The sequence below is a fragment of the Hyalella azteca genome, unplaced genomic scaffold, assembly GCF_000764305.2.
Source record: "Hyalella azteca isolate HAZT.00-mixed unplaced genomic scaffold, Hazt_2.0.2 contig16904, whole genome shotgun sequence".
In the NCBI taxonomy this organism is placed as follows: domain Eukaryota; kingdom Metazoa; phylum Arthropoda; class Malacostraca; order Amphipoda; family Hyalellidae; genus Hyalella; species Hyalella azteca.
In genome coordinates, this window is record NW_025946710.1 from 286,484 (window position 1) to 311,412 (window position 24,929).

A 24,929-nucleotide genomic window follows, 5' to 3' on the forward strand; every position below is an offset into this window, starting at 1 on the left:
AAATGGGCCAAGTCACCCCCCCATTGGTCGAAATCACCCCATTTTGCAGTACATTTGAAATGATTTTTTATCTTCATGTATACGTACAACTTATGTAGGCAATTGAAATGAAGCAGAATTACTTGATATTGCATAATAGCATCAACTCCTACATGCTATTCTACATACATCTAAAATTTTCATCAATGTATTAGCACCAAGTAATTTTCTGGATTATTCATCTGACAAACAGAAATGTGTATAAATATTTTTGGAACTACAATATTGGCATGTGATTTATTGGCTTATATCTTCAAAATATAAATACCATTAAACAGGGTAATAAGGGATGGGTGGGGTAAATCGGGACAAGCATCCCACATTTTGTAGATATGTTGTAGCAGCCAAACTAATCAAAATATTGCAAAACTAAAAATTGTGGAGTAAACTTAAAAATTTTTGCTATCTATTATGTATAAAGCTAGTTAAGAAATCATACATTTACTATCTCTAAAAAATTGCTGAAAAAAGTGTGAAAAGTGTGGTTTTGGAAAAATACCTCTACTAAGGTCTAGAGCAAAAAAAATATTTTCCCTATTAAAAAATTTTATTTACATAAAAGTTGCCCACAGGTGTCAGCTTGAAAACACGATTGACAAAATTTGCCTATCTCATTCAAAAAAAAAAAAAAACAAAGGCAGCCATTTCCGCACAACAGAGCAATAAGGGACTGTAGGGAGTAGGGACACCCCTAAAAACACATTTACAGCTTAAACTCAGTTAGCAAAGGCTCCAGTAGTCCAGTTAACAAGAATATTGATTAACAACAAAGAATTTTGATTCCATTTACCTTGCTCAGCAAAAAAAAAATTTCACTTACCAAAAAATTAATGCATCATCGGTCATCACAAAATTTTGCACAGAAAGTCATGTCATATATAGAATTGTGCACTGGGCATCATAGAATGAAAAGTAATTAACCTAAACTATGTTTTATTTCTACAAAACATATGATGATTGTTTCTAAAACATTCCTTTCTGTTTCAGGTATGTTTTTTACCATTTTTTTTCTATAGTGAATTCACTTAACCCAATTAAAATGGTATGAAATTACAAGCCATCGTGTAAGCTTACGCCTTACAGATACAGAAGAAATTCTATACAGACTCTAAAGTTAGTGGTAGACTGGTAGTCACTGGTAGTTTTAGTGCCAGCATTAGCAGTTCTTTGAGCAGGAGTCAACAGGCTCTCACTTTCAGATACCGTCAACTGGGGCTACTCAGGACGGGCGGGATAACTTGGGACGGGCGGGGTAACTCGGGACGGGTGGGGTAACTCGGGACAGTCCTCCAACATGGCCTAAAACTGTTTTATTAGCAAAACTAATTGGAATATTGCAAAACTAAATATAGTGGCATAAACATCAACATTTTTCCTATCTATGTAGTATAAAGGAAGTTCAAAAATACTACATTTACTAAATTACTAGCTTTGAAAAATTCCTGAAAAAAATGGTGAAAAACAATATTTTGAAAAGTTACTTCTGCTAAGGTCTGTAGTAAAAAAAATATTTGCCATATTAAAGAATTTTGCTTAGAAAAAAGTGGCAGACAAGTGTCAGCATGAAAACTTAATTTGCGGAATTTACATACCTCAATCCAAAAAAAAATGGCGGCCATTTCCGCACGGCAGGGCTACTCAGGACACACCCCCCCCCGGGGGGCTATTCGGGACACCCCCAAAAATGCATTTACAGTAGAACCTCAGTTAGCAAAGGCTACAGTTAAGAAAAAATTGATTAAAAACAAAGAATATTGATTACATTTACCTTGCTCAGCAAAAAATTTCACTTATCAAAAAATTAGTGCATCATCGGTCATCACAAAATTGTGCATAGAATGTTATGTCATATATAGAATTGTGCACCAGGCATCATAGAATGAAAAGTAATTGACCTAAACTATGATTTATTTCTCCAAAACATATTGATGGTTGTCACTAAAACATTCCTTTCTATTTCAGGTATGTTTTTCATGATCTTTTTATAGTAAATTCACTTAACCCAATTAAAATGGTTTGAAATTACAAGCCATCCTGTAAGCTTACAGATACAGAAAAATGCTATAAGGCTGCTGATATGAAGCTTGCAGTGGACAAGGTTGTTGTAAATGCTCAATGGCATGTTCATGGATATGGTAATATTGCATCAATAATACGGTAATTAATGTATATGGTAATATCATATCAATAAAGGAAAACAAGTAAAAATCATAGAAAATGTCATTTATTCTACCTCTACATCATCTACAAAAAAACTACAATGAAAGAGGAGGACTTCAGAGTACTGTTAGTAATGGATGAGTACACTCTGCATGCTTCAAATGTTTAAAAATAAAGTTCTATTCTCCAAGTGTACCGAGTAGCCCCGTTCAATGGGGGCTACTTGGGACACTTTTTTTGCTTCTGGCACCTTACGAATAGCATATGGAATTTTTTTGGGGAAGCCATGTGATACTGTGATAGCCCTTGCAAGTTGCAAAGAGCTTTGAAATGAGCCTATACTTGTTTATGAAATGTTTCATGGTAAGAAATTATGAATGAAAAACTTTCGAAATCGTCCTGAGTAGCCCCAGTTGACAGTACCGTAAAATGGGGTCACTTTGACCGGCAGGGTAACTTTGACCACTTTTCGTTTTTGTAACAAAAACCCCAAAACTTAAAAACGATTCGACATAGAAAAATTTTGTCAATGGCCATCAAAGGCCTAATACTAAGGCTACGTAACACAATAGAAAGATTTAAAAAGTTTGCATATCTAATAGGTTAAAAAATTAAAAATGTGACCCACGAAAAAGAGCTATTATTTAAAGCCTGTTGGAGTACCCCCTCCAATTCTTTTATTTTTTGGTAAAATAACTCCAGGTTTTGATGCATTGACCATCACGGCTGCCATTAGATGGTCACATTTTGCCCATTTGGGGGCGGCGCCCCCCATTTGCAAACTATGACACTTTCCTAAAATTTGTCTTTTGGATATGTAATTAGAAGAGTTCTACTACAATGCACCACAACCTGGAGTTACTTTACCAATAAATAAAATTGATTTTACCACCCAGTCAAAGAAACCCCAAGAGCTGGGGTAACAAAGACCATCACTTTTTTTGAAATTACATCAAAACTATGAGAGCCATGGTCAGGAAGATGTGCCAGGTGCGCGGGAATTTATTTTGTCATTTTAAAACTATGAGAGCCATGGTCAGGAAGATGTGCCAGGTGCGCGGGAATTTATTTTGTCATTTTAACAACCTGCGCAGTGCGCTGTACTATGCTGGTAAAAAAATGCGCCGTGCGCCGTACTTTAGAAAGCTAAAATAGTTCTACTATTTTAGTTGACAATATACGCAAGTATATTGACTACGCGAGTCGAACTAACAATAATAAAATGTAAGACATGTCCGGGTTACTTTTGACTCTTCCGCTTGTCCGCCTTGTCGGATACGGAATGTACGGTAATCGTAAACTGCGGCTATTATACATACGAAATGTAAACAGACAGTGTTCAGTGTTGCCATATGACTGGAGAAAATTTCTTCTAAAATAAAGTTCTGGATTTCTCATTCACCAAATTTCTGTATCAAGAAAAATCATATATTATTGAAAGATAATTAAAGGCATACTGTAGTGAGTAATGTGAGTATTATGTCTGTTCCTTCACAAACTGCTCGTGCGCGGCAGCGCAACGTAGAATTGATGGCCGGGATTGCGCAAACACGTGCGCGAAGGGAATCAATTTTCATTACATTGCGCCAAGTGTGCACAGCAATAGCTTAAAAAAAGTGAAAATGCGCGGGAAAATTCACCAAAAACATACATCATCCTGAGCAGGCATGGAATATATCTACTTGGCAAGCCGTGACTGAATTTTTCGAACCGTGGTTTTATGGATTTGCCAGCCGTGATTCCATTTCTTCGAGCTGTGATTCCATTTCACCGAGCCGTGAATTCCATATCTTGGCCATGAAAAGCCATTTATGTGGCGTGAATTTATTTACAAAGTCCATGCATTGTGGCAAAGCAGAGAGTTTTTTAGACTCTCCTACAAGTTCAATTTTGATTACTATAAGTAGACCAGTAAACTTGAGTAAAGTATCATGGATACCAGCATTATCATACATAAGAAATTGGTTTAAATATTGAGTAATTGAGGAAATTAAAAAGGCACTGATTCTAAAAAATCTCTGGTTTGCCACTATGGGTCCATCAGTCCATGTAATGATGTACATGTTACCCCAAATCTCTAATTTTACCCTAAAACAGTCAAATGGCAATCATAAAATTTGTCTTTACTGTAAGTTGAGCACGTGTTAATGCAGTCTGATCGCTTTGACATGACCGCAACTATGCGCAATCTTCAACAAAACGTTTAGTTGATTTGTTTACATTATGATGTTTATGTTTTTTCTGCAGGATATTTTGGCAGGAACGGTAAAGCAATGCGGATTGCGAAAGTTGAAAATTTTATGAAGTGACATGTTTGTGAAGTGCAAACTGCAATTTTTCAATTAAACAAAAATTTTTGACATTCGAGCCGCGAGATTTCATACCTAATGAAATAATATGATATTAGAGCCGTGATATTTCAGACAAAAATAGGACTTTTCCAGCCCTGAATTCCTGAGTGTGGTATGAGAGGCAGGAGCCAGCAATTTATGATGAGTAAAGCTAGAGTATAGACCTGTATTTTAAATGCTTCAATTTAAGTTTAACTTATCTAGTAAAAAAATGGCATCATTTGAAAAAAAGTGGTCAAAGTTACCCCATTTTATGGTACCTCTGACAGTCTGACTCTGAGTCAAGTGCCAAGTGGGAGCTGACTACTAGGCCTAGGTCTATTGAGACAGGTAAAACCTTCAAAGTTTTTAATTTTGTGACAACCAACACCAAGCCCGTCACCAGAACTGGCATCCTCTACATCTTCCAGTTCCAGGTCTGGGCTCACTCTTGCAACGGCACTCGGCACCATGTCTGATGGTGCCACCATCACTCCGCCGCCGAGTCGGCAGTACACCCTGACCCAGTTGGTCAATGGCCTTGGCCAGTACCGTCAGGCGTCAGTTAATGCTGGCATATTAGAGGTTTTGGAAATGTAAATCGCAATCCATCACTATCAGCAATTGGCAATGATTGGCTATGTGGGTCGGCTTGTGAATGCTTTGGTTGTTTTCGTCTTTCGAGAGGTTTTCTGAAGCGGTGATGATCGCGGTCGCAGAAGAGCCGGTGTCCCCGTCGTCCGTCGAATCAGACATCGAGTAGACGAACTGCCCTCCTTACGCCGCTTTTGCCGACCGGCATCCTTTAGGTAAGGAGCTTCTAGCCTCAAGCTTTTGCTCCACACACCTATCTATAATTACAATATTATCTATATTTATTTGTCATTTGCACAGTCACTTTACTCACTTACGTGAGTTACGTCCGTCTTCAACCGTGGCTGCTACCGCTCGTCAGAATCACGACACAACCTGGCAAACAGCAACAGCTGTCAAGCAGAACTATACCACAGAGCTTGGCAATCTTGGATGAACCTCACAAATAATTTTGTTAACGACAGTTGCTGACAATTTTTGGGAACTATTAATGTTTCTTATCATAGTTCAAACGTTTAATAAGAAGTTATCATAGTTACCCAAATTCTTATTATTTCATCGTTCAAATGTTTTCATTCTCACTGGAATGTGTTTCTCATAAACTCATGACAAAAATTGCTGCTCAACTGCTAAATAATCCCGAAAAAGTTTGTGACTGTAGTTGAATTGATAGAGGAGAGATTCAATGGGATCGTAAGGTAACTGAGGATGATAACAGAAGATTTACATTTTCACCCACAAAAGTGTAAATTTTTATTAATTATTTGCTATTATATCTTTTTTAATTAATACAACAACTAGCCTCATGATAACTGACAATTAAAGGATTAATATCCCAAAAATGTTTAAAATTAATATATTCGATTTTGAATTGTTTTAACAAAACGACTACAGTTATTAGAGAACACATTACAATGCATTTGCGACTCCCATAATATATTATAATATAATATAGTGTAATATAATATAATATAATATAATAAATATAATATATATTAAGATAATATGACGGTTTCAGCGTTTCTTAGGCCGTAGGCCTGCCGCCTAATCCTAACTTCGCATAATATTCACAGCTTGTTGCGCTCACGAACTCGCAGCAATTCAAATAGAGGTTCTTAAAAACAGAAATGACGCCGATTTACAACATTAAATGTATGTGCATTCGAATGGTTAATGATAAATTGAAAACCAGTGATTAACTAAGAACAACCTATGTTGATTTCGGATTTAATTGAGGTAACCTAAAATGCTTCGATATTATCCTCTCAACTCTACGTTCATTTTTCTGCGTCAAAAGTGAACCAAATTTTTAACATTACGTGCATACGTAAAGTTTACATTCTCTGAATATGATTCTGCCGTGCCTGCGTTACTCAAGTTGATTAATGCCGTGCCCAAGAGTGTGTTTATTGACTTGGGCAAAGGAAAATGGACCCGCCTCTTTTTAGCGGTGTTGGATGATTGCACTGAGAGATGAGGGCTTTCGTCTAAATTAGGATCACAAGCATTTGCTTTAATTTGCGGAATGAGAGTGTGGGTGTAACACGATCTATAATTCAACCCCTAGCAGTTGATAAAACAGTGGCGCTAATCGATTAAGTATTCTAAACGATTGATGTATTGAGCAAAATATTACACACGTCCTTGCCCTTAGTCGCTGGCAAGAAGACGGACAGCAGCCATGGCGCTCAGCGGTCTGGCGATACTGGTGTGCTTGTTGCAACTATTGAGCGGCGGTGGTGCAGAAGACCCTGTCGGTAAGTTTCATTCAAATAGACAACTTCTGATCCTACTGACGCGTAGAGATACTGATAACGTTTGTATTGCTTATGATTATTATAAACATTGAGACACTGATTAAACATCTGTTTGTCGTATTAGAATCTAGTGAAAAAAGTCGGGTATGATTCTTCGATAACAGTTAGATTCATCCATAATATATAATAATATAAGTAAAATAATATTTAACGAGTTGGGTCTGGGGTAAAAAAAATACAACATTAGTTTTTCTGATTCGCTGTTAATGTCTGATTCGCTGTTAATATTGACCGGAAATTAAATTTTTGTGCAACAATCGCTTCTGACAATATGGCACTAGCCAGTTCTTCTTTTCCATGGCTGAATGTTTGTGAGAATATATGTTCTTTACATTAATTGAGTATTAAAAAAAATTGGTGCTTCGGTCGAACTGTTGAACTAAGCAGTATGAACGGTAATTCTATTATTTCAATAAAAACGCATTAAAAACCTTGAAGATTGTAACACTAATTTGGATAACTTAATTATAACTAACGGACGCTCACCAAAATGCTAAATTCTGTTGCTAGGTGTTGCGGTTTTCAACGAGTTTGGAGCTCCAAAAGTTGACTCTTGGCTGCACTTCACGGGACGCATGCCCAACATGACAAGCTTTACGGTGTGCCTCAGGGTTCGCTTCTACCAGTTCATGTATCCCAGCAGTTTCATCTCGTACGCTGTACCGGAATGCGACGACGAGCTCTTCATGAGTAAGTAGGCACCATGTGCGGCCTTTGTTACTCACCGTCACCTAAATAAAAAAATTGTTAGATACCTGTAGCGGCTGTAGCACATATGTGAATGTGTCGGAAAATAGGGTGAGTGTTAAGCTAGAAATGCCGAACTGCATAACGAACTTATATTCCTTTCCGTGGGTCAAAATTGTATAAGTGATTATAGGTTGGCGGGTAGTAGTTTATGCGATGTAGTGTTGAGTGAAGGCCGTAATCGTAATTGAGTGAGCCTCGAGTGTATTTATTGCTCTTTGAAGGTGGGCGTTGGCTTCTGAGCCAGTCTCAGAGTTAAATATGTAGCCTATACAGCAGCGTTCGATCGAAAATTGTTTGTCTATTTAAACATTAAATAATTTGTTTTGCACATTTACACTATTAATTTTGACAGCAGTAGGACGCTGTATTATTTACAATTGCTCTAATTGAATTAATTGAGCAGTCTTCTGAATATGTCAACATTTAATAAATCAATTTATCTGCTTTCTCTACCACATTATATATGAATAAAATATTTTAGTAAAATATGTTACTTTAATAGAAAAATCGTTGTAATTTCAGATTACGATGCACGATTTTCGCGTGTGGTTGTTGGTTGTTGCGGGAGGAGGGCTTTTTTCGACTTCCAGATGCAAATAATTCCGCTACGATGGAAATCCTTTTGTATTAGAGTGAACCTGAAAACTCTTAGAGCTGAACTCTTCAATGATGAACAAACACAAAGTATCAATAAAGTACTAAACATATCCCATGTGACTGAGATGCAAGTCGCAGGTGGTGGAGAACTCTACATCGGTCAGGAGCAAGACTCCGTTGGTGGTAATTTCGACCCTTTTGAAGGATTGAAGGCTCAAGTTGCTGATTTAGAAATAGCCAATGAATATCTCGACTCCTCGTTTTTAAAAGACTACGTTCAGATGCATCAACTGCCTGCAAATAATACAGTTGTTTCATTTAGGTCTTTCCAAACATTCAACGCCTCGAATGTAGAGACGTACTTCTCAAGACGTCGTGTTGTGTTACTTCAGAATGAAGAAATTCCTTTCATTCGATTATTTTCTTACCGAGTGAAATATGAGCAAGCGGAATCACTTTGTCATGCGCTCGGAGGCCACATCCATTTGCCCCAAAATTCTTTCCAAAATGATGTCCTGTTCAATTATACGTCTACAAGTCCCGAAATTTGCAGCACTCGCATATTTTCACAAGATATACTGTGGCTTGGAGCATCAGCATATGGGCCGGAAAGCGAATGGACACATTATGTTTCAAAGGAAAAGCTAAACTTCACAAAACTTAGTACGGCAGATGACATACGGGCTAACAACGCGCACTTCGCTTTGACTTTCAAGGGTTGTCTTTCTAAATCTCCAAATGCAATGAAGACCTGGAGTTATACGACAATGTCACAATCACGAATGGTAGCATGCGAGTTTCACTCCATTCCCGTTGTAAGATTTCGAGGAATATCAACTGAAATTATTGCAGATAATTTATATTACCTTGACCAGAATCTCGTTAATCCCAATTTAATTGGAATGCATTCATCTACCTTGAAGAGGAAGTATCACCCTTCTCATACAGATACCTGGCAGGTACAAAACTTTTGGACTAGCTATAGCTCAGGAGGTTTGGAATTTAAAGGATCTCGCAATAATCCATATCCATTTGGACGCCAAAACTGGACCAATGAAAACGACAATACTACATTAACAATTGTAGCAACGTCGTGCAAGGATGGGGAGTTCACTTGTGAAGACAACTCCTGCGTAAAGGCCATGAATCGATGTGACCTGGAGAGAGACTGCAAAGACGGATCCGACGAGAAAGCTTGTATCATAATGCTACCCTCTGCGGACAATGACAGGGGAATCCCACCTCCTAAATCAAATAGTCATGGATTCTTTGATCTGTTCGTTGCTTACGAAATCGTATCTGTACATCTTCTGGATCTTGGAACTTTCAGCATGACAGCGGACGTAGTAATGAGAACTCAATGGTATGATCCTACTCGCACGTATGTTAATCTTAAACATAACACACAGCTGAACGCCATATCAAAGTTCGTCTCTTCAGATTTATGGAAGCCTTCCCATGAAATTTTTGGGGAAAATTCCTCATTAAGTTCCACACAAAACCTTAATGAGCAATTATTCGTGAAAAGACAAGCTGATCCCGAGCCCGACGATCTTTCTAGACCGAAAGAAGGTGAGCACGATTTTTTTCATCGTTCATACTCACTCACATCTGAGCGTAATTAATATTAATTGAACTCTATTGCATTTTAATTAATACTCATTAAAATATTTACGGTAATGTGTAATATATCTTTGTGACATTTTTTGTTATGCATTGCGGATTTTTTTTACAGAGGAGAATCGGAACCAAGTAATTCAAGAGAAATGTGCCACCGATTTCCATTAATATCAATACATATTTCAATTTCCAGATGAAATCTTCACTGGCGCCCAAAATCCAATCATAAATAAGCAATCGTTCACCATCACGACCAAGTGCAAAATAGAACTTTCTATGTTTCCATTTGATACCCAGCTCTGCCAAACTGTGAGTTTTTTTTGTACATATGTCCAAAAAGCAAAACAGTTAGGATGAGCGATGAAAAAAAAAGATAAATTCCCGACCAATAGTGTGTCTCTGGTAGAAATTAGTGATGAATTGTAGGAAGAAGCGTTGGTTTACTTCCTTAGTTATAACTGATTGTAAGTGATTAAAATAAGGGTACTTGCTTTCTCGTTTAGAAGGTAGCATCAACACTTAAACATGAGCCAAGATGCCAAGTTACTTGTTATCAGTCCATCGAATAAACCATGAATTGATATCCAGATCATCATCTGGCAGTGCAACATTAAAAATGTTCGCTTGCTGCCATACAATGGACGGTCACTGGCTGAATACATGGGCGAGAAGAACCTGCTTCAGTACACCGTAGACCAAGTGGAAGCCTTCATTCTTAATCAGGTCTAACAGCGACACCAGAAGTACTCTTTTCTCGACTAGAACTAAGACTTACTATTCTATTGTTATAAACTGAAAACATAAGTCCCAAAACTGTAATTGACGATCTTTTTTTGGAAATGCATTAATTTAAGACAAACGTAATGTAAGCGATAAAGAACCAATTCCATGAATTTGAGGATATAGTTTGCAATCACTTTGCAAGACATTGACTTTTTCAAAATCCGTTTACCGGACAGTTATTGGAATCTTCTTGAAGCCTTCACACGAGTATGTTAGCCGTGATATACGTTTCTACTTTCCGAGAATACTGTGAGCGCTCAAACTCAGTGAATTTAAAGCACTACATTTTTTGGTTAAATAAATCATCTCGCATGCTTCCTTTCATTAAAAAATTACATTGCCAAATTTTCACTTTCTCCGCCAGGCCTCCTGCCCGACGCTGAGCGTGCAACTGACATTCCAGAATCGCTCGCTGTTCTATGTGTTCTACACGTTTTTACCGTCGGTTCTGCTCATGCTGGTCGGATACATGACGTTCTTCTTCGCGCTGGAGGATTTCCAAGACAGGGTGATGGTCGCGCTCACCGCCATGCTCGTACAGACAACTTTTTTTACGCAGGTGCGTGACGCTGAGACTTGTTCTCGCATGAAGCTTTCTGAGTTCAATGGAAAGGAGGCTAAATTTAGTGAACGTAATTTCAGTTTCAATTGCGTCTTCGTATATTCTATCAATAGAATATATTTTTCAACGAATCATTAGCAATCGGGTGTGTTCGAAACCGTAATACTTTGATATGCCTCGATTCCGTTCTTAGTAACGGTTTAAAATTTAGAAAAAACCAACGGAAGAATCAACTGCCTAACATTCGAAACAGTTACTAGTTAGAGCGGGGCACTCGTGCAATCTAATAGCTTCTGTAACGTCGGCTCATTTGGTGCTGGTGTTTCGCCTTCGCATAAAGATCGAACTTTTGCGAAGAACCATTGACTCCTGTACTTAGTCGTTTTTATTTTTTTCTATCTTCTTTCTGCTCAGTTTTAAAAATTTTCTTCCCAATTCTATCAATACTTAAATGTACAACAATAATATGTAACGTTCAACGATGTATGACATTAAAAAGAAGTTCTGATTACAAGACGACACGATAATCTCTTCGTAAAATACTAGCAATAACTCGGTAGGTCGGCGACCATCTGCCCCGCACCTCGTACCTGAAGCTTATAGACGTGTGGTGCGTGCTGTGCATCGCCATGCTCTTCTGCATCATCCTGTGCCTGGTCATCATCAACCATCACGTCGTGCGAGCGGTAAACTTTCTATTCTTCAAAAGAGTTCCAACGTATAGTCTAGGTATAGATAAATTTTATTTGGAACCTTGAAAAAACTAGGAGTTGTAGCAGCTGATCTTCACGTCAATGCATAACTCGAAAACGCGGTAATCGGTTATCTTTTCTTATGCAGGAACGGGCAAGCGTAAAGAAACGTCCATCCCTACGAGACGAACCAAAGAAGAACGGTCGCAACAAGCGACTTAGTGGAATAAAAACTAGAAAATACAGCTCAGAGGTGCGAGACTTGGGTGAAGTGCTTGGCAGCCAGCATGCACTCAAGGTCTGTTGGAGACACGACGACGTCAGCGACGTGCCAGGGGCAGGGATGCGAGACGAGGAGTTCGATGCTGGAGCCGCGATGGCATACAAGCTCAACCGCTTCGCCTGTTGGCTCTTTGTCGGCCTCATGACAGCCCTCGTGATGGGCTTCTCTGCTGTCGCTCTAAATTGATGTTGCAGTCACTGAGCAGCAGTATTCGACCACTTTAGCTGCCCGTCAAGTTTTATGGACTTAATTTAAGTAACCGAGGAATGAACAGAAGAATAATTTCTTTTGTTAGACAAATAATTCGATACGCTGCGAATGCAGATGAAAAAAGTTGCTACAGAAATTAGGGATGAGCGGAAGTGGGCGCCCAAGCAGCACTTCGTCATTTGCCCTAACCACTCTACTGATCGCAATACTCGCTCATCATGCCCTTAGATGTAAATAAGCATTGAAAATGACATATGTGTTGAGTAGACTAAGGTTTGATGTCAAATGGATGAAGCCTCTACAGCTGCTAGATAATTAGCAAGGGAAATTAAGAGCCTAGACAGAAGTTAGTAGGTTTAATTAACTCGTGTTACATGAAGCCGGAGTAATGATGCGCGCAGGCTTTCTTACACACTTGGCAACTTGAATAAACAAGTTTCAACTAGCAACCAACTAAATACACGGGTATTAACACATTTATATCAATTATTATGCCCAATATGATCCAATGAACATCTGTCATACCTGCGAAATCCGGTTGAAAGCCTTCAATCCAACGTCTTGGATTCAAAACAAACTATATTGGTAAAAGGAGAGTTCCTTGCATTGCTGAGAAATTTTTTCGCGTGTCGTTACACATGCTGCACATTCCCGAGGCTCAGTAAATTTTTCTTCCAGGACAAGAAAACTTGAAAATGAAAAGCGCAAGATGCCCCGAAAGTGAGCGAGTCGCACAGTCTACTTCGACATTGAGGAACAGTCTATTAAGGCAGCACACTACAGGCCTCTTAATGCTTCATTAAAGTGCCAGAAATCTTGTAATTTAGCGCAAAAATAGCTATAGAACTCACAAAATTAAATCTAAATCTCTAAAATGCAACTCAAGCGCTTTCCTTAATTTAATCAAGATATAATTGTTCGTTTCACTGAGGACAAAGCCGGTCGGAATAAAACTTAATAAATATCTCAAAAATACAAGAATACCACAAAGAGAACACAGCACAAAGTACACGAGATCAAAAGAATTTAAGTATTAGCATAAATACGAGTAAATTCCGAAAAAGCATCAACGGCAAGCAGTCGAGGCCCTGCAGCACTGAAGTCCACAAGACCAGATCAGTTAATAGCACAGCGGCAGGAGAGGGACAAATTAGACTGAACGGAACATAAGGAAACTCATATCAGGACATAACTTGTCGTCGGAGCTCTGAAAATTATTAGCTATACAAATTATGATTTTCATGAAAACATCATAAACTTTGAATTATGGCTTTAAAGAGAATATACTGTCAAGCACAATGGCCAGACAACGAACTGTCGCAGTTGTTGCAAATGATGTAAGAAATGGAGCGGAGCTATGGAACAAGCGCCAAATCATTTTTTTTGGTATTATGAATCTGAATCAGATTTTGTGAGCCATGGAAATGGACCTGATACCTCCTACCTGACTTTTGATTTGGGAATGGTACGAGAATTCAAACGACTATCATCGTTCGGACAGCTAACAGTAACGCTATTCTGCAACGGGCTTGGCGACTGGTTTGTCCAGGAAGCCAACGATCGGAATAGAGAGCTGATACCATATCAGGTCTTCTTCTTTGTCGACTTCGTCTTTCAATATTTTGTTCGTTGCGACAGAACACTCGAGTGACGAACGGCCATTTCCACAGATCTCTTCTTTACATTCGAAGGAATTCGAAACAATTTCCTCGTGGGCTTCTATTTGTGCACTAGAGGCAAGCGGCACAGAGTTCTCACTACAATTGCAGACTTGTGCACCAGACGCATTCGAACAAATTTCGATTGCCGTACTGTTCTGTTGGCAGACATTCGTAATCACTAAGTTATGAGCTGCATCAAACCCGTTGGCATCATAGGCTCTACGCGCAGGCTCAACTATCGCCAGTTCTCCCTTCACAGGCTCGTCTTCCATATTGATGCTCGAGCTTAAGTTACCAATGCGATGACAGCCAAGTTCATCGAATGAATCATCAAGGCATAGTTGCTTCTTTCCTTTTCTCGCAAACCTATTGATGTAGTTGTGAGAACTTGGTTTGTTCATACAAACAACAGGAGTCTCAATAACAGGTATGACTTTGGTACAAGTATGAAATGCTTCAGGAGCCTTGAAATACGAGGAGTCGGTTCCAACCACGCTTTTTCCATGCACTTTGAATGTATTGCTTGAACGAATGGGAGTTTCTTGCATTGACTGCACTTTTGAACAAGTCCTCGTTAAATTTCCAGTTTTCATATAAGACTGCGGTGTCTCGTATATAAACTTATTCTTCTTGCATGTTGACTGTTTCGTAACGCTATCACTATGTAGCATCTGAGGAGTCTCAATTACCGAAGTCGTCTTCCCGAAAGTGAAATAACGCCCAAACCTTGAAGATGGCAATGGGGTTTCAAGCACTGCAGGACAGTTGGAGGTAGACACCGTTCTACTAGTGGCAGATAATAAAGGTGTCTCACGCATAGCTATTTCTTTCCTGCATGTAGAAGGCACTGAAGACATATTGCGTGACGAGTGCGAAAATGACCACCCGTTGTTCAAATTATTTGCGGGAGTTTGGAATGTTGATATTGGAGTTTCTATCATGTCTACAACGTCATAATTTACAGGTCGAATGGGAGTAAAGTTGACGTACGACTCATTGTCAGACGCATCTACCATTTCCATATTAGGCCTGGAATTATTAATTGGACGAGAGCAAGGCACGGCAAAGGACCCGGCAATGGAGGAGTGGGCAGTGGAAAAGTGACCAGGAGACGTATCAATGTCACAGTATTCTAGGGGCAAGATCTCGAATTGTTTCATGTCGTCGGTGACGGAATTTCCTCCCGCGATTGGAACTGTAGAGCCACAGGGGGTTTCATCCTCTAAGGACTGCAGCACGCGACGGCCACAAGGCCTAGAGCTCCTGTTGGGAGTTTGAGAACACAGTCGTTCTGAAGCGGGTACAAGGTCAGCTGATTTCACTGCCACATTTATTCTGATGTCCACTGATTTAATTCCTCTCACCAAACCATAGTTGCCCCTGTCTATCCAAGAAGTATTAGAACAGGTATCGTCTCTTTCATTTGATAGAGAACCACTGGGCTTCAAGAGGAGAACCCACACCTTCTTCAAACCAGTCCTCGTGTTGACTAGCTTCAACAACTCTTGGCTTGACATGATTGACCTGAAAAACAATGCCGTATTTCTTAATAGATTTCAAAGTCAAGCAAGAAGTACCAGTTGCTCACATGCAAAATTATTAGTAACTTCCAGATATTATGTACAGTAATTGCAGCTTACGTGTTCTTCTTTAAACAGCACATGAAGTAAGATAAAAACTTTAGTCATTGGCAACAGATCAAATGCTTATCAACAAAATGAAGCTAAATACTAGACACAAATAGCAGGTCTCACTTGAGAAGATTGAGTTTAGTAACGTTATTCAGTTTAGTTGGCACGGATGCACTAATGGAAGACTGGGCAGAAGTGCATGCCGGGAAGTGTATTGTGTAGATCTCCTTTGCCGTGATGCAGGAGCAGCCCAGAGCAAACCTCACTGCCTTCACGTCGCTCGTGCACGCCAGTTCTTGCTCCAGTGTCTGTGCAAGAAAGACAAGATATTTTTAAGTGTTTTTGTTTCTCAAGAAAGCCATAGTAGCTCAGATAGGCCAGCATAAACTGATCATTCAAGGAAAGATATGGAGAAAAAGCTCAGATAAATGTAAAATATCAATGAAAAATATAACTCAGTACTTGCTGCAGTGAGTGACAGAGAGCGCATTTTCTCAACAACAAAAACATGAAGTCAAGGAAGGACAGACAGACAGACAGACGGACATGGTGAGCACAATAGTGCATTTTTTCCATAAATGAGAAAAAGAGCTAAAAATGATAATAATGTTATCAAGAATAGCAAACTTCAGCAAAGAAAGGGAAAGAATTTCTCCCAGCATAAAAAATAAATATAAAACAAAACCTAACTGATGAAATTGAGTAAAATGTTTTCTGGAAATTATATAATGGTACAGTGAAAAAATCCTATACTAAATGCATTTGCCAACACTAATAAAAGATAATATAATATTTTACCATCATGTATCTCTTCACCAACCTTCAAAATATTTTGGTAAGTTGATATAAATTTCTGAGCCTTATTGAAGTATTTCAGCCATAGTCTGTGCTGTCTGACTCTGATCTGCTTCATGCGTGAAATTTGTAGCTGAAAAAAATATATATCAAATTACATCAAATATACAAGTATCAAATATAGAGTGCAGACAGGTTATATTATAATCATATTAATAATATGATACATTCATAGTCATACTAGCAAAAATGATTTGCATCAAGTATTGAGACTTCATGAAAGGAAAATTTCTAGTATAATCTTACATGTGATTTTAACTTGGCATCAGAGGTGGACTGATGTGAGGTCTCTCTATCATCTCTCTCATGACATTTTTGATTTTCAGCTGAATGCAAGTGAATGCCACGGTGTTGTGCTTGTGTCACCTCTCGACACAGTACAGGAACAGGAAGTGGAACCTGCTGTCTCTGGTACAGAATATACATGAGCACCTCGATTGCTAAGCCTGCCCAAGTACATTGGCTGTGAGCCCCTGAATGCTCAACAGAAATGTTGATAGGAAGGGCATCTTTTTTCAGGGATGCTTTCATTGCAATGGACTCTACAAGACAAAAGTTATTACATTTAGCATAACTGGAAAAACTTAGAAAGAGGTATTTATGAGAGCACTTCACTTAAGGAAAAATATAAACAAGACTTGATCAACTACAATTCACTGGCGCAGGCAGGCAATTAATTAATTACTTTGCTAAACTTTTTTATCTTTGCAAGAATGTTGCCAGCTGTCAACCTTGGTAGCAGCAGGCATTGCATTTGTCCAGTCAGTAATACACCAACATGCATAGCCACATGTTGAAAGAATACAATCATGTTACAATCAAACATCCATGACTAAGGTAAGGCTACAATCACAGTCACACATCCATGTCAAACTATTTTTGGTATATACCAAAACTTTCATGTTGACAGTGCTATACTAATACATATATATTAGTACCGTCAAACGGGGTAATAAGGGAAGGTTTTGAGAATTTTTCCTTAATAACTTCTTACCATGAAACATTTCATAAATGAGTTGGGGTTCATTTTAAAGGTATTTGCAAGGGCTATTGTATGGCATCTTTGAAAAAATTCTATATGCTATTCGTAAGATGTCAGACGCAAAATAAAAGCCTCCTGAGCCAACCCTGGGAACGGGGTAATAAGGGACACTTGAAATAAAACTCAATTTTAAAATGCTAGAAGCATGCAGAGTGTACTAATCCATTACTAACAGTAATGTGAAGTCTTCCTCATCCTTTGTAGATGATGTTGATGTAGAATAAATAATATTTTCTGTGATTTTTACTTGTTTTTCCTTTATAGATATGATATTACCATATCCATACATTATCGTATTATTGATGTGATATTACCTAATTCATGGACATGCCATTGAGTATTGACAACAACCATGTCCACTGTAAGCTTCATATCAGCAGCCATGTAACATTTCTTCTGTAGGTAAGCTTACAAGATGGCTTGTAATTTTGCACCATTTTAATTGAGTCAAGTGAATTCACTATTACAGAAAAAGATTGTAAAATCATACCTGAAACTCAAAGGAATATTTTAGTGACAACCATCATATTTTTTGAGAGAAAAATCATAGTTTAGTTAAATTACTTTTCATTTTATGTTGCCCAGTACAAAATTGTATCTATGACATTCTATGGGAAAGCTTGGGGGTACAGTGGTGAGAGACTCTGTCTCTCGCACCCAGCTCCCGGGTTTGAGTCCCACTGAGGACAAGTTCTACCGGGAAGCTCAGCTCATGGTCAACTCAGCCATTCATCCAACTCTGGTTGATAAATGAGTACCTGGCTTGTCCAGGGTGTTGTGTAATGCAATCAAATGGTTCTGGCGGGTCAGCAAGCCAGTGATGGTCGTAGAACTACCAGTGGTACCGAGTGCCCGGAAAAACTGACCTATCACTCCCCCTCCCTAGTCGCCACTGCCAGGATGGGCAATTACAACAACAACAACAACAACAACATGACATTCTATGCACAGTTTGGTGATGGCCGATGATGCACTAATTTTTTTGTCAAGTGAATTTTTTTCCTGAGTGAGGTAAAATAATCAAAATTCTTTTTTTGTTAATTGATTTTTTTTTGTTAACTAGAGCCTTTGCTAACCAAGGCTCTACTGTAAATGCATTTTAAGGGGTGTCCCTTATTACCACATTGTGCGGAAATGACCGCCATTTTTTTCTGGAATGAGATACGGTACTCTAATTCTGCCAATCACATTTTTAAGCCAACACCTGTGTGCAACTTTTATGTCATTAATTTTTTTATACGGTAAATATTTTTTTTGCTACAGACCTTAGCAGAGGTAGGTACTTTTCCAAAATCTCACTTTTCAGTTTTCACACTTTTTTCTAAGGATTTTTTGGAGGTAGTAAATGTACAATTTCCTGACTTGCTTTATGCTACATAGATAGGAAAAATGTTGAACTTTATGCCACTATTTTTTGTTTTGCAATATTTTAACTAGTTTAGCTGCCACAACATTTCTACGAAATGTTGGAGGACTGTCCCTTATTACCCCGCCTGTCCCTTTTTACCCTGTTTGACGGTATGTACTATGTATTATTATAATTTATCTATAATTTGCCATTCATTTACCCATCATTTTTCTATCATTTATCTATAAACGGTATAGCAATTTCCAGCTCATATCTGCAAAATACATTGTCCAGCTAAGTAGCATTAGATTATTTTGCTTTCATATTCAGAGAGTGCTGCCCACTGTCAGATTATTACCAAAATCATTATAAAATAGAACTCCCTCCTTTCACATTGTCTAAATATTTTCTTCAGCTTAAAAGAACATTGGAAGCCAATGATGTAGTACAATATCCTCTTACCATTACTATGAATTGTAATTCAACCCTCTAATAGAAATGATAGATTCAAAGGATTTTTCTTCACTTTATGTGAGCTTACTTATAACTGCCTAATTAATATGAATTTGTATGCAAATCTTCTTCTTCTTATAGGAGCACTGGATACTGGTCCATGCAGCCCCTTGCCTAAACAGGGTTTAGTTTGTACCTAATAGTCCTGTAACATATGAAAGTCTGAAAATCTGCAAATCTGGACAAAACAAATAGCACAAGAAGAATAATAACACTAAAAGAAAAATAACAATTAAAAAAATAATAAAAAAACAAAAATAATAAATTGTAGACAAAAACAAATAAAATGAAAGAACATAGTTTATGATAACAGGGCCAAATGTCTAGGTACAGAATAGGCATAGGTGATATGAAATTGAGCATTGGCTTTAGAGATCACCACATTGGCAGTACTTTCCCAGCCCAGCTAGTTGTAATATCCATGCCCTAATCAGCAACTCACATGGAGTTGTACAAGTCTCTGAAGGTCCAGCCTGGGAGAGGGGGGGGAGTCCCTGGAGCATCTTTGGACCCAATAGATAAGGCACAGTTCTACTCTGATGAAAAAATACATGACCCCATGGGCAGGACTCTGAAGGAGATTAGGGATAATTTGGTATAAGAGGAAAAAGTAGTACACCTCACATGAAGTAGTCACTGCCTAAATAATACTCAACTGTCTTAAAAAGTTTTAGTTAGTTTAGTTAGATCTAACAGGTTGTATCATAACTCATAATAAATGGAGGGTGTTAGTAGCTGATAAAAATGCAGCTAGTGTCAACTATCAGGTTCTGGATGGGGCAGGGAAAGGGGCCCTCACCAAGTAGCTTCTGCAGCAAGACAGGTACCTATGTTGAGACGAGTTAGTATGTTAGCTACTTGGGTGTGTGTGGAGCATGCTGAGGACAGTGCAGCAGCAAATGCTCAATGGTTTCAGAAGATCCAGAAGAGCAGAAGGGGGCTGTCATACAGCTAAAGTGAGCTAAATGGGCCCTCACATCAAGCACCTCAGCCCACAACCTCAAGCACCTTGGCCCACGACCTCAAGCCCCTCAGCCCACGCAGCCTCCAGTTCCTTACCCATATTTTTAAAATCTCCGTCTCCACAGCCTCTATCCCAGCCATTTGGAAAAATTCAATAATTATTCCAATCCTTAAACTTGGCAAACCTGGAAACCAGGGCTCTTCATACCAGGGCCAAGATCCTAGAGTGTCTTGTGCTTCCATACATCTTAGGATCTCTCACCACATTCCCTTCACAAAATGGTTGCAAACTGCGACATTCCACAGTCACTGCTTTCCTCCTGCTCGCGCACCAGATTGCAATGGGTTTCAACTCTTGGCACCCTCCAGCCCACACAGTTGCTGCTGCAGTTGACCTCTTGAAGGCTTTCAACAGTGTTGACCACCTTCTCCGTCTAAGCATGATCGCGGTGTTACCGCAACTTACCAGGGTCCAGGGGTAATCTTAGGGCAGACCAAGCTTATGTGTTTAAGCTCACAATTTTCTATTTCATCCATTTATTGTTTCAACTTATTGCAAACATGGTTATTATTTATCATCTTTCATGCTTATCATGCTATGCCAATAGTATCTCATGCATTTGTGTCTAATATTGCCTTATGTTTTTCTGTCTTGTTTCAGGTATTGAATGACCCTATGAACTTTATTTAATGCATGCACATAAACTTGTCTCGAGTTAGCAGAATATTCTGAAACTCTCACCGCCATCACCAGATGGTGAGTTGGTTTAGCCTTTGCGCATGATTCAATTATGTACATATTTTAAGCTAATTATTTTATGCACTTTGATTCTTATTCATTCTATTGTCATTTATTGTTATAATGGTTCTTTTCATATCTGTCAGTTTGATTAATTTTTAGTGTGATGCTTGAGTTGCAATAATTACTTTTATTGTTTTCTTAAATTATTTTGCACTTGAAAGATTTGCACTTGCATTTGCTCTTGACCAGGGTGCAGAGGGTGGTGGCAGCATTGCCAATAAACCTATGGGTTTTTAAGCCCAAAGCGTCGCCAACCATTTTCAGGATGTGTCACTGGGTAATTTTTAATGAAAAGCCATTTTCGCTGATTAATGAAAAACTATTTACAAGCCACAAACTTATTTACAAGGTTGCATGCATGTGTTACCCCAAATAACTAATTTTACCCTAAAAACAGTCTGATTGTATAGCAAATGTCAAGTGAACATGTGAATGATGTGATAATGCAGTCTGACCGCTCTAATGTGACCGCAGTCCGCAACTACGTAATCATAAACTTGATGTTTACATTTTTTTGGCAGGAACTCATTGCAACTGATTTCCGGACAAGCTTCACTGCATCCTGATCCATCCAACATAGGGTAAACGCGGTATATTCCGTCATCGTGGGTAATTCCGTCACCTCTCTAGTTTTTCCTTTATATTAAGCTTTGTTTTAGTTCCATGCGTTCGTTGATGGTTGAAATGGTGATGTCATACAGTTGCACGTCGAACTAATGCCAAAACACTAGGTCTTGGCCATCTAGCAGGAAAATATTGAGATTCAAAGAGAGACAATGCACGCTACCCAGTGAGATTATAGAAAAATGTGTCAAATTTGACAGTTGACCTTGCTTTACCAAATAGTGAATAACTGTTTGTATAGGAAGAATATTATGGTTTGAGACTTTTAAATATGTATGTGAATATATTAGGAATCCTTTAAGTATACTTGTATTCGCTGATTTCAAGTGGTAAATAAATTAATTGATGATTAAGTTGAGAAATGGATTCAGACACATGAAAACTAATTCTGTCACAACTGGAATGGACACACACAGATTGTTCCAAGCTATGTACAAAAATTAAAATTTGCTTAATTAAAAGCTTTATAGTTGTTAATTAAAAGCGTAATTAAGTAGTGTTCAATATTAATTAGTGTTCTAATTCAAAGCCGTGTTGTATTTCAATGCAGCTCACACAGCAAACGGAATTTGAACACGTGGATGACGGCATTACGTATCAGTAGAATTTGAAGCGCGGACGGAATACGCCTCACCACGTGCCAAATATTGCCACACACAGTGACGCTTATATCCCTAAACCATCCAAACGTAAGATTTCCGAAAATGTATTTATACCGTTGTAAAACACTGCAAAGTAGCAACGGCTGCGCATGATGCCATTTTTGAGAGTCACCTAAAGCAAACAGAACTTGAGTACCGCATACGGTTATTTTTTTATAGTTTTTCATTTCTCGATGCGTCCTTAATGTGACGGAATATACCGCGTTTACCCTACTGGAAACCTTACTTTTTTCTAAATTATTATTATTATTATTCCACGAAGAGATTGTCATGGCGTCTCGTTCGGATTGAACTTCGAGGGCACGTTACAAGTGGCTAAAAAAGACACGAGAGGATAAAAACAGATGACGTCTATGCTAAAACAAAGGACATATGCCAAGACTGACGATGTCTAAATAGTTGGCTGAAGACTGACAAATATATTAAATGCAAGAATTTCAATCTAAATGTGTCAGCAAGATCTTCTGAAGGCATAAATTTTGCTACTGAAGCATCACCAAAGATCTTGCAAATTGCAATAATCATCCACTCTCTGCACAGTGGGCTGAAGGAGTACATTGACGTCACTGTTTTATGATGGCGTTTCTAAGATTATGTCCTTGTCATCCTCGGGGTGCCAGAGTCAGTTTCTGACATGGTCTTGGTCTTCTTGGACAGTGGAAACACACAGCTATTAAATTATATTGACAAAATTTTGAACATACAAATAATAATATAATGACAAAGATAATAAATAAAAACAGACACTGATTTTTTAACAAAAAGGGACACAGTTAATGCAGAATACAATACAACAGGAATCAGAGACAATAATAGCTGACCAAAATTTTAGTTTTGCTCACTAGAATAGCTATGAAAAATTAAGCTGGCTTGCAGGCCTTCTCCTACCTATTACCTCTTCTTCTCATGGAGAGAAGAGGAGGGGGGAGGCAGGAGGGGCGAGAAAGCCCGCCGAGTTCTTAAACTTAAAGTCTCACACTTAGCTCAGCCAGTATACTCTTTACTTGCGGTATACAGAGAAGTGTGATTAAGAATGAAAAAAAAAATGGTTTGCGGAAATATGAGTATTCACGATAATCACGATAGTCACAAATAAACTTTGATACATAAATTCCAGAGCAAAATTAATTGATGTTTACTGCGTCTGCTGTCTGCATGAACGTGTAGTGATCTTGGCAGTATTGTTAGAATAAGATAAGATCATATTAAGATGTAGACATCTTGCTAACTTAATATTGTACATATTGTCATCCGTAACAATGGTCAGTAACAACGGTCAGTAACAACAAAAATCATAGTCAACTATAACAAACATAATTTGCGAAGTGTTTTATAATACTTTTAAGATCTGATAAGAACAATTATAAAATTGAACACTAGAACAGCAACCATGGCATAGCACAATTTGATACCTAACGATGGCAACATCTTGAAAGACTTCCGGATTTCCCGGAGGCCTATTCTGAGCCCTTCATTCTTGCCCTGACGCCAACACGCGAGGTTGCCCACCGTGCCCTCCTTAGTAGTTCTTTATAGGTGTTGTGATATCTATACACTGGCCCTATTTACCGTACATGTTGACATCAAACTAAATAAACACGAAACCTCTGACCTGCATCCTCCTATTACCCTGCCGGCATTTAGGGAAGCATCAGCCTAATATAAACTGCCTGAGAAATATTAATTAACTCCCTAGTCTTCAGTGAGATAACCCAGTCTTCCCAAAGTAACGACACTGGCAACCAATAACTTGGTGGTGGTTGCGGGTTGTAGGTGAAGAAGAAGTCGCACGTTGACCGCTTGTAACACCTGGACTCAGCAATAGTTATTTAGTTGAAGTCTTCATCATGTTTCTCTCAATTTCATTTCCTTCTTTGCTGGCATGAGCTCTCTTTGTTATCAACAATTCTCTTGTTTAGGGCAAATCACAGTTTAATCCAGTGCATTTCACCAACTACCTGGTAGATAATCGTCCAGTTTGCATGAGATATGTGGTGGTTGCTCTCACTATGTGGTGCTGAACTTTTCTGGGATAATTTCCTCCACCAAGGAGCACATGCACAGATATGTGAGGGACTTCCAGGGCATGTATATTTGATATCATCACCTGTCTCTCATGATCGTATAGTGTACATGAAAGGAGGAAGTGTTCAACTGACTCTTCAACCCCACAGTGCAGGCACATGGGAGTGTCAGCCATGCCAAATCGATGAAGATAAGAACGAACCCCAACATGGCCAAGACGAAAACGGGTTAAAACCACTGTGGCACGACAAGAACGGCAAGCAACCCATGGGACAGGAGACATTCCAGACCGAATGGAAGCTAGATGATGACCCCTCCCATCAGTAGCTACTGTAGTAACCCAATCCAATTCCCAAAAACGAAGAA

The 24,929-nt window shown here is 38.6% G+C and overlaps 2 protein-coding genes across 2 annotated transcripts; one reads left to right on the forward strand and one right to left on the reverse strand.

Annotated features, from left to right (window-relative positions):
- Positions 1-11,201: 11,201 nt before the first annotated feature.
- On the forward strand, positions 11,202-12,413 carry LOC108674344 (acetylcholine-gated chloride channel subunit acc-3-like). The gene is made up of 3 exons (XM_018162285.2): positions 11,202-11,249; positions 11,813-11,938; positions 12,093-12,413. The coding sequence occupies exons 1-3, from the start codon at positions 11,202-11,204 to the stop codon at positions 12,411-12,413; spliced, it is 495 nt and encodes a 164-aa protein (XP_018017774.2).
- A 367-nt stretch (positions 12,414-12,780) lies between these two features.
- On the reverse strand, positions 12,781-17,480 carry LOC108674351. The gene is made up of 4 exons (XM_018162295.2): positions 16,831-17,480; positions 16,550-16,657; positions 15,853-16,037; positions 12,781-15,622 (listed from the first exon to the last, which is right to left on the reverse strand). The coding sequence occupies exons 1-4, from the start codon at positions 17,113-17,115 to the stop codon at positions 13,951-13,953; spliced, it is 2,250 nt and encodes a 749-aa protein (XP_018017784.1). The 5' UTR covers positions 17,116-17,480; the 3' UTR covers positions 12,781-13,950.
- Positions 17,481-24,929: the final 7,449 nt, after the last annotated feature.

Excerpts from the sequence above, each read along its gene's own strand:
- LOC108674344 (XM_018162285.2), top strand. The coding sequence starts at position 11,202 with ATGGTCGCGCTCACCGCCATGCTCGTACAGACAACTTTTTTTACGCAG. Across the intron at positions 11,250-11,812 it reads AGACAACTTTTTTTACGCAG|GTCGGCGACCATCTGCCCCG; the intron begins GTGCGTGACGCT and ends ATAACTCGGTAG. Across the intron at positions 11,939-12,092 it reads ACCATCACGTCGTGCGAGCG|GAACGGGCAAGCGTAAAGAA; the intron begins GTAAACTTTCTA and ends TTTCTTATGCAG.
- LOC108674351 (XM_018162295.2), bottom strand. The coding sequence starts at position 17,115 with ATGAAAGCATCCCTGAAAAAAGATGCCCTTCCTATCAACATTTCTGTT. Across the intron at positions 16,658-16,830 it reads ATGCCAAGTTAAAATCACAT|CTACAAATTTCACGCATGAA; the intron begins GTAAGATTATAC and ends TATTTTTTTCAG. Across the intron at positions 16,038-16,549 it reads CTTACCAAAATATTTTGAAG|ACACTGGAGCAAGAACTGGC; the intron begins GTTGGTGAAGAG and ends TTTCTTGCACAG.